Source organism: Trachurus japonicus, chromosome 6, assembly GCF_045865225.1.
Source record: "Trachurus japonicus isolate A0001 chromosome 6, Traja_1.0".
In the NCBI taxonomy this organism is placed as follows: Eukaryota; Metazoa; Chordata; class Actinopteri; order Carangiformes; family Carangidae; genus Trachurus; species Trachurus japonicus.
This window is the reverse complement of record NC_140912.1, coordinates 8,354,240-8,369,386: the sequence shown is the minus strand read 5'-3', so window position 1 is coordinate 8,369,386 and position 15,147 is coordinate 8,354,240. Positions and strand designations below refer to the sequence as shown.

General features: G+C 40.9%; 2 protein-coding genes across 8 annotated transcripts in view; both read right to left on the bottom strand.

Moving 5' to 3' along the window:
* The window catches only part of tead4 (TEA domain transcription factor 4), a 38,806-nt gene extending 28,807 nt beyond the window's left edge, over positions 1 to 9,999 (bottom strand). For 2 of the 7 annotated variants that reach the window (XM_085778561.1, XM_085778564.1), the window contains exon 1: positions 9,319 to 9,367. The gene's annotated coding sequence lies outside the window, so the exon portion shown is untranslated. Of the gene's footprint in view, positions 1 to 9,213; positions 9,372 to 9,657 lie in introns of those variants that run through there. The other 5 variants (XM_085778559.1, XM_085778562.1, XM_085778565.1 and 2 more) reach the window with 5 other exon arrangements.
* Positions 10,000 to 12,749: 2,750 nt separating this feature from the next.
* The window catches only part of LOC146985535 (DENN domain-containing protein 2A), a 42,064-nt gene continuing 39,666 nt past the window's right edge, over positions 12,750 to 15,147 (bottom strand). The window contains exons 18-20 of the mRNA XM_085778558.1: positions 14,465 to 14,752; positions 14,042 to 14,128; positions 12,750 to 13,674 (exon numbers count right to left, since the gene is read on the bottom strand). Of these exons, the coding sequence (XP_085634684.1) occupies positions 13,643 to 13,674; positions 14,042 to 14,128; positions 14,465 to 14,752 (407 nt within the window). The 3' untranslated portion in view covers positions 12,750 to 13,642. The remainder of the gene's footprint in view (positions 13,675 to 14,041; positions 14,129 to 14,464; positions 14,753 to 15,147) is intronic.

Genomic DNA, 15,147 nt, shown 5'->3' with positions numbered 1-15,147 from the left:
GGCCGAATACATGATCACATCAGGCCCACAGCTGCTAATCCTGACTTGGAAAAAGCACCTCAGATCATTAATTAGGTTAGTGCCACCATGAAAACAAATAACAACGTGGCACCTAGCACTGAGACAGAGAGGGGAGCGCAGGGGGAAGTGGGGTGGGGGGCCTCAAGCAAAACAAATGAGGAGACACATTAAAGTGGGATCACCGTCCTCAGACATGCATGCCAAGGAGGATCATACCAGGATATTAAGGCCAGGGGGCTTTTTATGTTGCTCATTTCTTCATCAGCACGCTAACTGACTGTGTTATTAAACTTATAGATCCCAGTTAATGTGTTATGTGAATTATTTTGGGTGGGGGAGTATTCCATTAGCCAGACGACTAATTAAAAGGATTAATTTTACATTCCATCGGCTATTTGTGACAGAAAAAAGTGGCCCAACAGCGAGTGAGATCTGACAGCAAAAGGCATGTGTGATGGCCGACATATTCATATCCTGTTTTCTCTACATACCACTTTGTTTAGGATGTGCACACTACACACGCACTTATACATTTGGGTGAAGAGTATGAGACAGACACAAGCGCCGCCTCTTCCTCCAGGCGGACGTGGAGAAGAAAAGTAGAACCAGGGCACGGACGGTGGGACACGGTTGAAGAGAGAGCTCACAAACCTGTGAGTCAGTACAAACAGAGCTTTTGTGTTTGTCATCAGTGGTTTTTCCTGCCACCGTGAATGGAAGAGACCTCCATGTCCATTTAGGGAAACAAGGAGAAAAGCAGAGAGTGTTACGTCAGTGATAATCCCAGCCTTGAGTGTGTGTGTGTGTGTGTGTGTGTAACATGTCGAGGCAGAACACGGGTCCAAGTTCCTGCGAGGCTGGAGTCGAGGAGGGGTCGCAGTGATCTGAGTCAGTGAGTTGTAGGGAGTGAGTTAGACTCTCCAGCCAGTCCAGTCCTCCCGCCACCCCTCCTCCTCCTCCTCCTCCTCCTCGCTCTTCCTCTGAGCCCCCTGATGTTCCACAATACTTCCTGCAAAGCGTCCGGGCCAGTTGGCCATTCTCCCCATCTCTCTCCTCTCTCACACTCACCAGTGTACACAGATGTGTACACAAAGAGACACTGCGGATAAAATAAACTCCTGCCCTTACAAACAAAACTCTGACACACTAACAGACGGTCAGAAACACTTAGAGGGACGGAGGACAGAGAGAAAGCTACAGACCTACATGAGCAGCATGATACGAGTACTGAGGGTGATACTGGTTAAAACCATTAGTATGATTTATTGTTAAACAAATGGCCAAAACACAATTCAGCGTGTATTTGGATAATCCAACTTATTTCTCTGAAGAAATCCACAACATTTCCTAGTTCCAGACCCTCAAATTCAATCACTATCCAGTCTTTCCGTCCGTCCTGTTATAGTTAGCTATATTGCTTTTGAAAAAAATATTTTGAATAAATGTCCTGCTACTGAAAACCAAAACGTTAATGCTATAGCACTAATACCACCTGAGGGAACTCAGTTTAAATGCAACAATGTAACATTTGAATATCTTTTTAAAAATGTCCTTCTATTCTGATGATTAATTTATTTATCGTTTATCTCATTTACCTGCAATAACAAATCTGAATCACCACCAAACAGGAGGAAGTGTGACACTGCTCACAATCATCTAGTTAACAGGTCTTCTCTTGTGAGGCTGTGAAGGTTTTAGGGAGCTGATTGCTTTACCAGCCTCTGTTCAAGCTGAGCAAGTGTGGCAAAAAGAAGTGAGGCAAAGACTGCTTTCACATGAGCTGTATATCAATAGCAGTATGTAACCAGACATCAACCACTACAGAATTAAATCAAAAGAACAGAAAAAAACCCTCTAATTCAAACGAAACAGAAAATAAATGAAATGACAAAGATACTATGATGTTACAGATGTAGTCATGGTGCTAATTTGCTGTTGTATATGTTATCCAAAAAGTCAGAATAAAAATGGAATACATACTATTACAATTAGAGCAACTCATCACAATCCACTCTGCCATAATATTAAAGGGATAGTTCAACATTTTGGCAAATTGGCCCATTGCCATAATCCCTATAGTTTTAGGAGTAGGTTCATTACCTTTAATTGTCAGTGGAAGATCTGGCAGAGCAGTGCCGCGAGCTGCTCAGAGCTAAGTTGTGACTTGCACATTCACCACGCTATGAGATAATAACCGAACATTACGAGACAGAGTTGTTTTTGAGGCAAATGCAGAGGCTGCTTGCTGAAAAACTGCCCCCGATTATTTTGCATGAACTCACCTCGAAAACAACTCTGTCTCGTAACGTTCCATTATTATCTCATAGCGTGGTGAATGTGCAGGTCACAACTTGTCCACCAGAGCGTTTTGGAGTTGTTGGATTGTGTATTTGATGAGTTTGATGAGGGAAACCAAGAAATCCCATTAGCTCTGAGCAGCTTGCAGCTCTGCTCCGCCGTTCTAAAAATAGCTTCCACTGACAATCAAAAGGTAACGAACCTACTCCTAAAACTATAGGGATTATGGCAATGTGTCAATTTGCCAAAATGTTGAACTATCCCTTTAAACACAAGCTGATCAGCTACTTGGCCAACAAAACTTAAAGCAGAATTAAGTGATATATTTGTGTTAATATAAGTCTTAAATAGTTATATCTTCCGACAGCAATCACTTACATAGAGTGTTTGGACCGAAACACGGGTCTCCCAGTCCCTCTGCTCTGCTCTGAGCCGAGGAGAAAACATTTATCGTATCCTACAGTTTTTATCCAATGAGGAGAGAGAACGGCATGCAGGGCTTTTGTGTGCAGCCCGGTGCAGCCAAGGGACGCCGTGAATGTGGTGACGTAGGGACGAGGACTGTTATGGTGCGTTCAAGGAAACTCGTAACTCGTGTTTTTCCGACCTGTGAAGTCGTACCAGTTCGATCTGGTACGAGTTCACGGGTCGGAAGTTACAAGTGGCAGTTATAGTGCACTTTCACAGGTAAAACAGGTCGGAAAAACACGAGTGGGTTGCCTGGAACGCTACAAAATCGTAAGTTGTGACTTGAAGCTGTAATTTACGGTTTCAAAAGCCTGCCTGGAACGCAGCATTAGCCAAAACGACAGGATCGCTTACTTCTGCTTTAATATAAGTCTTAAATAGCTATATCTTCCGACATCAATCACTAGAGTGTTTGGTCTGAAACAAGGGTCTGTCAGTCACTCTGCTCTGCTGTAAGCCGAGGAGAAAACTTCTTGTATCCTACAACCTTTATCTAATGAGGAGAGAGAACGGCATAAAGGGGCGGTCCTCTCTGTGTGTGCAGCCAAGGGATGCGCGTGAATGTGGTGACGTAGGGACGAGGGCGGGGACTGCTAACTCCATCGGCTGACAAGAAGTTAGCCAAAACGACCGGATCGCTTACTTCTGCTTTAATGAACTCAATCAGAAAATTATAAAATAGAAAATTTCACTTTCAATTGTTTGTGTGACTGATTTGAAACTAACAACCACTCTGAGCTGTTGAGGCTGTTGGTCGGCTGCTTGAAGCCACAGTCACACCATCCGTGGGGTTAATTAACCTGGGCTATACCTATGCCTTAAAACCAGCCCCCTTCACCTACACCCCCCACCCCCATACAAACTCACCCCACCCTGCATCCCTCACCCATCATCCCGCCCAGCCTCCCATCCACCCCCAGTGAGGGCCCCTCTTCCCTGGATCCGCTCAACGGGATAATCCCTCAGCTGGTGCTGCGGACAGGGAGCCACGCAACCCCCTGACTGCCCTACACCTCAACACAACTGCACACACACACACACACACACACACACACACACACTGATTAACAAACACACTCGTGATGACAACACATTCAGAGGGAAATAGCACACTTCAACAAAGACTAGAGCAAATACACGTCACACACAAGCCACAGACAGTCACACATGCTGACAAAATCAAGCAGAACAGGTTCATAAGCAAGGCTGCAATACACACCAACACCTAGCAGTCACACAAAAAACATATTCAATACACATTGACACACACCACGAGAATCAGCAGGTTAACTGAGCATCTGTTCACCTTTGCCTCATTAGCAGTGCTTTCATTATCAGTTAATCAGCCAATCATTTCTTCAACTAATTGATTTATCATAACCACAGACAGTAAACAATGCACAATACAATTTTACCAACAAGTAAAAAGACACCCAGTATAGTATGAATCTATTTAATATGACTGATGATTTGTTAATAATAAAACTAATTTGTAATCAATCATCCGTCAATAAATGATTCATTCTGATCTGCACCTGTAGTTGGTCAATATTCCTGTGAATAAGTGCAAACAGTTGTATGTTTATGTAAGTTTGTTTGTCTCATGAGGTCCACAAAGCTGCAGTACCTGCTAATATCCATCCAGTCTACATCTGTCTGAGCATGCATGTGTGTGTGTATTTGGTGAGTGTGTAGGCTATGTGTGACCATGTGTGTGTGTGCTCAACTGGTCACAATCTCTACTAATCAGGCCGGGAATGTAAAGGCAGGAAACAGTGTGAAAATAAAGCAGCAGTATGGGATCAGGCTATGCGATGGAAAGTGGCAGTGAGAGCCAGTGGAGAGACACGGGTTTGTTTTGTCGGGTTTTTGCTGAGAGGACATGTTCTCTGGCACAGAGTCCCACAGAGCTGCACCAGCGGGAGCCTCTGAGCCCTACACACAAACACACACACACGTACATAGCCTACACATACACACATACAACTCTGGATTTTGCATTTGAGATATTAGAGTCATGTTCATAGGAACATACAAAGAAATATCCCCCTCCTTCAGACGATCCATTATCAGAATAATGTCAATGACTGATTCATCCATTGGTTATTTCAGCTCATTAATTACATAGAAGAAAGCAGTAAACTCTTACAAGTAGCTATGTTAACAATAAGTTAAACATTTTTGAATCATTGGAGGGAAATGCTAAAACACACAAATTAAATGATCAATCTGATCAATTTTGAGTAGTGTAACCCAATAAAACTAAAATATTTAGAAGTTAAAGCAGCTAGAATAAATCAACATCAAGCAGCTCTGTGCCTTCCCTCGGCTCTCGTTTTAGCGGATTTCAGCTCATTGTTTTGGCTTTACAGACTCAAACAACAGCAGACTAGCAGATAAGAGAAGCATTAAGCATCAAACTGATATTTCTCTCAGGAATCGATAGAGACCCTAAACAGAGCTAAGTGGACGTGGCCAGAGACACTTTGTGTTGGTGATGTATCATTAGTTTACAGCTTGTTTCCACTGACAGGGATCAAAAAATACATGACTGTGCAGATGAGATTATATGAGCGGCTGCACAATTAATTTAAATATTATCAAAAATGCAATAAGCAAGGTGTCGTGTGGCACAGTGGTTGAGCATGCAATTATGTCAGTTCTATATATATATATATATATAGGCTACATGTCTTATTTGTTATTATGAGCTTTTATTAGGTAAACTGATTGCTTAAAAGCCAAACCCTTTTTTGGTTCTTAGGTTTCCTGTAACATCTGGCCAGGGACAACGGATGAAAATTAGCCTTACTGGATAATTCTGGCTCACTTGCAGTTTCTTTTAAATTCTGTTGATTAGTGTTGCACTGTCCCTGTCAAATAAACCAGAGGTTCGGTTCAAATCCCACATGGAGTGGCCCCTTACTGCCCCCTCTCCCATATACTGTCAAATAAAGGCAAACAATGCCCCAAAAATATACTTTGCAATAAAATTGCAATAAGACCATGTGATATCCAAATCATTTACTGAATTTCAAAGTTAGGGTTTTATCGTATTCTTCAAATTTAACAGGACAGGCTTGTTTGGTACAAACCCCAAGAAAAATCATCATCTTTTTCATTTTGTATTCAGTGAAAATGAAACGAGCTGCGAAGTAGCGAAGTGTATATTTGTTATTACTGATCTGCAAAATCCCACAGCTACACCTCTTCATCTAACGGCATCCAAGGAGAAACAGAGGGGCCGGACTGTGTGGCCGTTACCTAAAGAGGACAGAGAGTCTATCAGATCAGTCTCAGATAATCCAAACACAGAGATCCATCAGACAGGACTGGAATCAATAGACAACAACACAGTCACACACATGGCACAGCGCTGTGGGTGCACAGTGCTGTTGGTGGGGTGGGGGGGTGGCTTGTAGAAAGTCTTTGTTCTATAAGGCTCATATCTGAGGCATTATTCCTTTCTCTCGTGCGAGCGGAGGAGGAATGATCGCTATGTGGGATGAGCAATGCAAAAGGAGAAAAAAAAGAAAGAAAAATAACTCCTCCGCTACAGAGAGGACCTGTCTCAGGGCAACGCAACATACACACACTCTGACTCGCAAACAAAGTTGAAACACACAAATTTCCCTGCTTGCTCACACACACACCTTTTAAACACCCCTCTCACTTGTTCCACTCTATCACCTACACACACGTACACACATCCACCTCCAGGCCCAGCCACATCCACCCACACAACAACCCCCACATGCAGATGCACAAAAGCTACAACCGAGGCAAACAATACAAGCTTAGAGTTCATGTTACTACAATATTCATCTGGCTGAGACAATAGTCAACCTAAAGCCTTTGGAAACAAAAAGGAGCAAGTCCTGGAAAAACCCCAGACTCCTCTGGCTGCATGTCGGACACGTCAGAGGAGGCTTTGACAGGTGTGTTTTTAACCCCCCCCCCCCCCCCCCTCCGCCCTTTGTCACACTGTCACACTGCTCGATTCCACCTGTTGCCCTGTCGGAAAACACACTCCTCTCAGCTGCCCTGCGGGACACCATAACACACACACACATGCACACACTTGCAACCCCGTGTTGGCCATCTTGAACTGTGACTGAAAACATTTCACTACCCGCTCGCTGCTCTCTCAGAGACAATCCACCAAAAGACACTTGACAGTACAAAGTGTGTCGCACACTGACCTGCTGTACTTACACAATCGCACACAGGATGGAATTTGACTTGTTTTGTTTTTTTTTGTTTTTTTTGAAGAAGCACATTTGGTGAAGTTGAGTACGAAGCTAAAATTATGAAGCTCATCTTGCCAAAACTTAACCGGTTCTCTTTTAAAATGTGAATATTTGTTAGCTTTCTTAGTTCATATTATCATACCATCATAAATATTTAACTTTTTTCTCATATTTCATTAAATAGTCAGCACATTAAATGATCATGACAAAAAAAAAATCTTTAAGTGCAGCCCCACACAAGTTATTTCACCTTGTGCTCAACAGTCTTTAAGGTGTTTCATCAGAATGACCTCACCACATTATGAGACATGGTACTTTCTGAAATGCTCCTCCTTGTTCAAAACAATCCTTGGAAGTTATGTCTGAATCATCGCTGAAAACCCAACCATTCAAGTTTCCGAAGTGAATGTTTCAAAAGGAAACAGCCGCATTTTTCTTCCAGGTGTGAGATGTCCAACTTTCTACTTCGAAGACACCTGCATGAGCTATATTAATAGACTCTGCCTCAGATAGGCCAGCAAAGGAAGAGGTCTATTGATTTTAAATTGTTCTTTTGTTAAACATAGTATTAATGTAATGTAGCCTTTAAATATACTCAATGAAATAAATGTATAGCAGGATTATCGACAACACATAAAGTATGAAAGGTTTAAGTATGCATTATGCAGTTGAATGACACAAGTGGATCATAACGATTCAGTGTGGTTCATAATGCATTGTACTCTGAGCAGAGGTTTGGTCATGTAGCTGGTGGAGGTGGACTTCATTTTACACACTCTCTATAGTGTTGGGTGGTCATATTTATTGCAATGCGTCATATTTCATGAGCTGATATTTGATATAGTTTGCAAAGTAACTTGTAACCATAGCTGTCAAATGTAGGGTGGAGTAAGAAGGACATTTGCCTCTTAAGTATAAAGTTGCATAAAACTCAAATAATTATCTGATAATTGGACGGAACACAGTAGATGTTATTAATCGTACCTCGGTTTACACCAGTGCTCTATTATGAACAACACTTTGTTCATATCTCGATGACATCCAGCTCTAAGCCCCTGTGATGTTTGAATGCACTTGTTGCACATCACTTCAGACTGAAGTGACTGCCAAATGTAATGCAATATAACAGACTATGATCCTACATGAATGCAAACAAATAGAGGATGGTTTTCAGAGGCACAGAGATTATTAAGTGAATAAAAAGCATCAGGCCAGAAAAGCACAACTGTAGAAATACTACGAATAATAGCATTATGATTAATAATTATACATTAAAAACGACAAAAGAGAAGCACATGATAACATTCATGTACAGCAAAAATATACTTTACACTGGATGACGATAGTATTTACATGTCCTACTACTGTTTCCTTATACTCCTTCATGTTGCATTGTTAACTCTACTTCATATATTTATTTATCTTTTCAAATGGGTCCTATATTGTCAACCTATAGCCTAATAATGGATTAGAATAAACAATATTAGTTTTAATTCCACCTCTTTCGGCTACAATCAATTCATGCACAAATATTAATCCAATACAAGATTATGTTAGAACATTTATGAAGGGACCATTAAATACAATATGCTTTTAATAACTCAAGTTTTTTTTTTTTTTTTTTTTCATTTCTTTCATCTTCCACCTGCTGCTTTATTCTACCTCGCTGAAACCCTTTGCTGCCCTTTGATGATTGCCATTAGTTAGCCGCAGTTAGCAACAGTCAGCGCCACATTGTAGGCTACAGGTAGCCTATAAATATAACGCTGTTTAAATACTTTATAATAACAATAAATGTAGGCTACCCTGACAGATAACGTTTAGCTACACACCGCTACGAGCCTATTTCACTTCAGTCAAATCTAGTGTCTGACTTTTACCTGTGTTGCAGTGGGCTATATGTGGTTATTTCTACTTTTACTGTTTTTACTCAAGTAGCCTAAACACTGGCTCCACATCTGCATGTAGCTGCGGTTAGTGCGTGTTTAAGAAGCAGGACACTCACAGTCTCTAACTTTCACTGAAGCAGCGTAAAGTCCAACAGGCGTCATTAAAGCGCAGGTGTTTTAATTACTGACAAGACAATGAAATCACGTCACAGACGGAGACAGAGCAGCGGCTCAAAGGCAACAACCGCGGCCAGAGCAGCAGCGTCAGGACACTGGAGTCTACTCACACTTGTTGACAGAGGGCAGGAGGAAAAAGACAGCCTCTGAATTTAACGGGCGAGTTAATAAATACACAATTTGAATGAGCTCAGTTTCCCGGTGTAAAACTTTACCCAGACAGGCGCTAATGTTTGACCGCACCACCATGACGCGAGCCCCTCCGCACAGTCGCACACACGGCTGGGAAAAAAAAAGTTCCGGCTGGAGCACAGGAAGTGGAGCCGCGCGCTCCACTACAGGAATTAAAGAGAAAAATGTAGGAATCCGAGCGAAGAAATGTGAGATATTTGAGGAATGTTATCTCCGACAGTGACGGAGAAAGCCGAGAGAAACAGCTCCGGACTCCACATCCACGATATTAAAACAGGCAAAGTTTACACACAGATACAAGACGAAGTTAAAGTCTGTACAGTACAACACTTAATAAAATAAAATGGTTGTTAAGAGCTTACCTGGTGAGGCTCTATTAGCTGACAGGCAGGTAGAGTGATATTAGATATTTTTTTAGTTTGTTTGTTTTAAATGAAGAGTGGACTCTGTAGGGTTTCCTATATTCTATATTTTCTTTGTTTGTTTTCTGCTGCCTCGTCCCCTTCCTTAAGCCGTTTGTTTGAAGCGAGAGGAGGGCAGGAATTTCAGGAATTAGCCGTGGTATGACATGAAGCCTGGAAAAAGCCAGAGAAAAAGACCAAGGGAGAGAAGGAGGGGAGGGGAGGGGAAGGAGGGAAGCAGGGGACGGAGGGAGGGAGGGAGGGGAGGGGAGGGGAGGGAGGTCTGACCGGTCAACACGTAATGACGAGGGGAGGAGGGCTCCTAAAAGGAAAGGAAAGCAAAGCAAAGGAAGGGGTGGTGAGAGAAGAGCTGCTGGTGGTGGGGGGTCGGGGGGTCAGGGTTGTATGGCTAAAATCTAGAAATAAAATAAAATGTTGTTGTTTTTTCTGTTTTTTGTTTTTTTTTACAACTTTCTCCAACTTTGTCTTCTACCAGTGAACCAAATCAGACTATAAGAGTTATTAATAATTAATTCATTGAATGATAATTGTCTCATTGTTTTTTTATTGTTGTGTTGCAAAGGACATTTTTCCATAATGTGTCCATAATGTCAGTAAGGTTAATATCTCTCCTGTTATAACAATTCTTTGCTGTAAGGAACAATGAGCGAGTCCACTTTTCTGTGTTGATGCCACTTTTCATGGACAGATAATGCTTTAATGTTGACATTAAATATTTTAAATGTCTGTAATGTTACAGCCTCCATGGCTTTTTCCAAGCTTCATGTCACAACATATATTCAATATTAATTTGTTTATCCTCTACAGCACATGTTGTTAAATTTAGAGCACGATTCAACTGCTTTCTGTTCCCTCTTTAAGCAGCTCACATCCCTGTTGCCTCTTGTCAGGTGATTCAATATTTAAAGAGGGTTTTTAAAGCTTAGCGTTAAGTTAAACAAAGTGATGTTTTTGGGGAAGTTCACCTGTAACAGTCTTTCTTTCTTTTCAGCCCAAGTCCTCACTCATTCTCACCTAGCCTGTGTCCTCACATGAGAGGAAAAACCCATCACACTGTTGGACATGTTGTTTAGGACATTAAAGGCTTAATTGTCTGAGATGTGAAACTGACCTTTGGACTCTGTGAGACAACAATGTGCAACATGGACTGGGTTACAGACTCCTCTAGTGGGCATTATGGGTAATACATACCATTGAATACACCATTAACACATCTACTATATTTCTACTGGCAGTGATGCCAAAATTTACTACAGTCATGACCTGAGTTCTAAAATGACTAATTTGAATCCTTTTTTCTCAAAAAATGAGTAGCTATAGGCCAACTTTATTTCACACAGCATTTGTTGAGATTCTCACTTGTGCTCAGTTGTGTCACTATTGTCACATTACTTATTTGGTTTGACAGTCTACTTCACTAGGACAGATCTGAGACACTTGGAAGTATCATTTGTGCGCAGCTTTGTGCTTTCCAGTCACCTCTTTTACAGGTGTGGGAGTGTTTCCACTGTCGTGTAATTTTTGCAATACTGATTTGATGATTTCTATTGTTTTTTTTGTTTTCTTTTATATAAGAATTAACAAAACTGCCTGAAATAAATGGTTCCTCACCTTTTAGCAAATGTAATAATGATCACAATTTGCATTTCATTTTAGGCGTTTCACCCAAATGTATGCTATCTTTGGTTTTCACTTTACTTCACAGTATTCTGATTCAATTTTGACATGGACCTAGAGATGTTCCATCAACATGTGGTCCTCTGGCAGTCAAAATCATTCCAAAAATGAGATATGGTTTTATGTCAAAGAGCTCTAATGACCATAACAGTCCAAAAGAAATTGTAAAAGACATAGGAATGAGTTGGAATGAAGTTGACCGAAAAGATGTGATGTAGTTATTGAATCATTATTTTATACTCTTTTATAGATAACACAAAAGTTAAACTAAACTTTTGACCTCTAATACCAATGATTAAGGTGTGTCATTACTAATTAATTGAATACCTTTAAATATATATTGTATATATATTGTAGTAAAAACCATGCACTAAGGCATTACTCTCCTTTTCTCTAAGGAAACTTCAGTCTATTTGCCAAGGAGAGGCAAACAGCGCCCCCTGGAGCTTTAAAGGACTCAAGCATGTTGCCGAGGACAACAATACATGTTGATTTCACATGTCCAAGTCAACTCACTGCTCACACGCTCCGCCTGTGTATATGTTGTATAATGTCTTTTGTGGCTCTGGAGACGGAAATTACTTCGTGAAATAACTGCAGTAATCCTGACTTCAACGAAAGAACACTGAGATGTGATTGAGTTGCATTGTGGGAAGCGTAGCATCTGGTGTTTTTGGGGCTTGACTCAGCCTAAAGACAAAAATTAATTATATCTGAGCCTCTGCTGCAACAGTTTGACCTTTCTATTTTCATCTACAGTAGCCTATCTCTTGCAAAGTCTGTCCTCACCAGTTTGTTGCCCTGACCATTTCACCACCATGACACTTGTCTTGAACCAGTTTTTACTTGGATCATTTAAAGGATAAAAACATCCTGGTTATTGTGTTTCTTCAAATCAAAAGTGCATCAGCCCTCAGAGCCCTGACCCTTTTATTAAGTGGTGAGCTCTCTGGGCCACTGAACAAAAAGCTGCCTTACACACGGTGTGTTATCTTATTGTGTCATGATATTGTTAATCCATCTTTTGAAGTAACTTTTGAAAAAAAAAAACCCACAGAAATAATTCTATCCTCAATTTACAATGAGAAGAGGAAATCAGAAGCAGACACACCTTCAGTAATTCAGTGCTCTGGGTCCTTGACTGGAGCACTACAACACCGACTGTAGATAACATACTTATTTGGTGATGTCACTTCACTAAAGTGATGATTGTTCTATACATGTGTGTTTCACATGACACAGATAAACAACAAAATTGTATCACAATGGTAAACAATAAGTAAACACATGGTAGATCGTCCGAAAAACCACAAACATTTCCCTATAACAACACTGTGTGAAAAAATGATAAGTAATTTGTCCAATTCGAATCACTTTATTAATAAAGTTTTATTGCATTCTCAATCAAGTTTAAGGCGGATCTAGTTGCTTTTGTGAAACACTGATACTGGTTGACCTAAGATACGCATCATTCTTCAACTACTGAAACCTAAGTGAGACATATTCACATTGTTTTTGTTTTTTTCTTGTCTTTACATTTTCCTCAGTCTTCTTTTTGGTGCTGTCCTTTTCCAATAAAAGGTCATTTACTTAAAACAGTGGTACATACACCCGACAACCCAAAGTGGTCTACAAACAGTCTGGACAAGACTCTGTTAAATAAAGCCTATTACAAATTACAGGAGATTTCTTTGCGCTCATTTGAAGACATTTTTAAAAAGAGATTACGTTTGTCTAAAAAGCATATAAATTAACTTAAAAGCCTCCTGTTGAAGAAGAAGTTGTACTATTGCATTTATGAATGCTTCTATAGAAATTACTTGGAATGTATGATAAAGTATTGTACAAAACGGGATCTTCAGTGACTGAAAAAGGGAGAACACTCTTCCTAAAAACATTTACACTGTGCTGTGCTGTACAGTAACAAACTGTAGAGACTGACTGGAACACACCAAAACATTGGAAACTGTAAAACTAGACACTGTTAGACACTGATTCTTCATGTTGTAACGGGGTTTTGGTCCAAGCAGAGTGAGTGAACCCTTCACAACACTAATGGAATGACTGGCTAATGAAGCTGGGAGCTAAACCCTCACTTTCCCCAGATTCCCTCATGTTAGTGAACTGAGCGCAGTTGACTTGGAGGGTCTTCCTCTGTTCTACGTTCTCCACACGCAAAGAGTATGTTGTCTTCTTCTCATTCTTCTTCTTCGGGATGCTTTTACAGACGCTGTCCTGACTCCGAGCATCATTTCTTCGACAGGAATTTCATCTTGTTTCCTGGAAAAAGCAACAGGTGTAAATCAAATTCATCATCATCATCATCATCATCATCATCATCATCATCATCATCATAACCTGTTCTATAGATCCAGCCCCCCTTTCCTACTTCAGTATCTGTCTGTCTGTCTGTCTGTCTGTCTGTCTGTCTGTCTGTCTGTCTGTCTGTCTGTCTGTCTGTCTGTCTGTCTGTCTGTCTGTCTGTCTGTCTGTCTGTCTGTCTGTCTGTCTATCTATCTATCAAACTTATTGTAACACATTAAACTAAGAAGAAAAAAAAGAAGTTTTACTGTAATGTCTCTCAATTGATTACAGTAACTGATTGCTTGATTGATCGGCTGGTTGAGTGATGTACAGTAAATCTCACCTAAGCCCTTGAGGAACTTGTTGACTCCTCGCTGCTCGCTGCCAGGCAGTGAGTCCAGATACTCTTGTGCTCTCACCTCAAACAGACCTGGAAACAAAAAAACAAGTCAAATATTTGCAGTCAGGTGTTTTAAAGAGACTCTACAACATCACCACTGAAAACAAACTAACATTTAGAAGAGCTGTATGGACCTATACATATATATAAAAAATTCAAGTTGGACAAATGTCATTTAGTGTCACGATCACTTATAGGTCAATGGAAAAACTTTCCCCATTCTGTAGAAAATTAAAAAAAAAAACAGAGTCGTTGTATATTAATTTAACTGTTTTTTTTTTTTACATGCACATACAGTCAGTACAGTAAGTTCTAGTAGTATTAGTAGTCTACTATAATGGTTCTTAACTGTAACACAGTCTGTACCTCTGAGACCCTGCCTGCGCAGATCCCTCTCCTGGATGAAGCCGGTGAACATCTGGGTCTCCATGAACACCTCCAGAAACCTCCTCAGGCTCTTGGAAGTGACCGCTTTGCGAAAGGCCTCGCGCTGAAAGGATGAGGAGGGAGCAGAGGAAGGGCTGGGCAAGGTGGGGGAGGAGACGGACTCATCCTCACGCTCGGCTCCGCCCATGAAGAGGGAGTAGTGGCCCACCATCTCCACAAAGAAACGCACAAAGGCCTCCGACACGACGGTGCTGAGGCAGCTGGAGTCTGGGAGGAGGTCGAGGACAGAGAGCCAGGGACACAGAAGAAAGATTTAATCTCATGACTTTTGACAGCCTACTGTAATATACAGAGATGATTGCTTACAGTAGCTGTACGAGGTCGATCCACAGCAATGAACCAACATTATCTTACAGAAGCTTTCCCAATCAATCTTACTACTATTATGAAAAATGAATTCCTTAAGTGCTGAAACTAATAAAACATTTCCAGCTGCTATAATAAACTGCAGCTGGAAATGGATGAGCTGTTTCCTTCAGTGCAATATGTTTTATCAACAAAAAGCTGCTCTCATGTTAACGATAATATGATGACGCTTTGAAACTACAGTAGATATTATCTACTGAACATGCCTTCCTAAGAAGTCATGCATCGTTTATGGC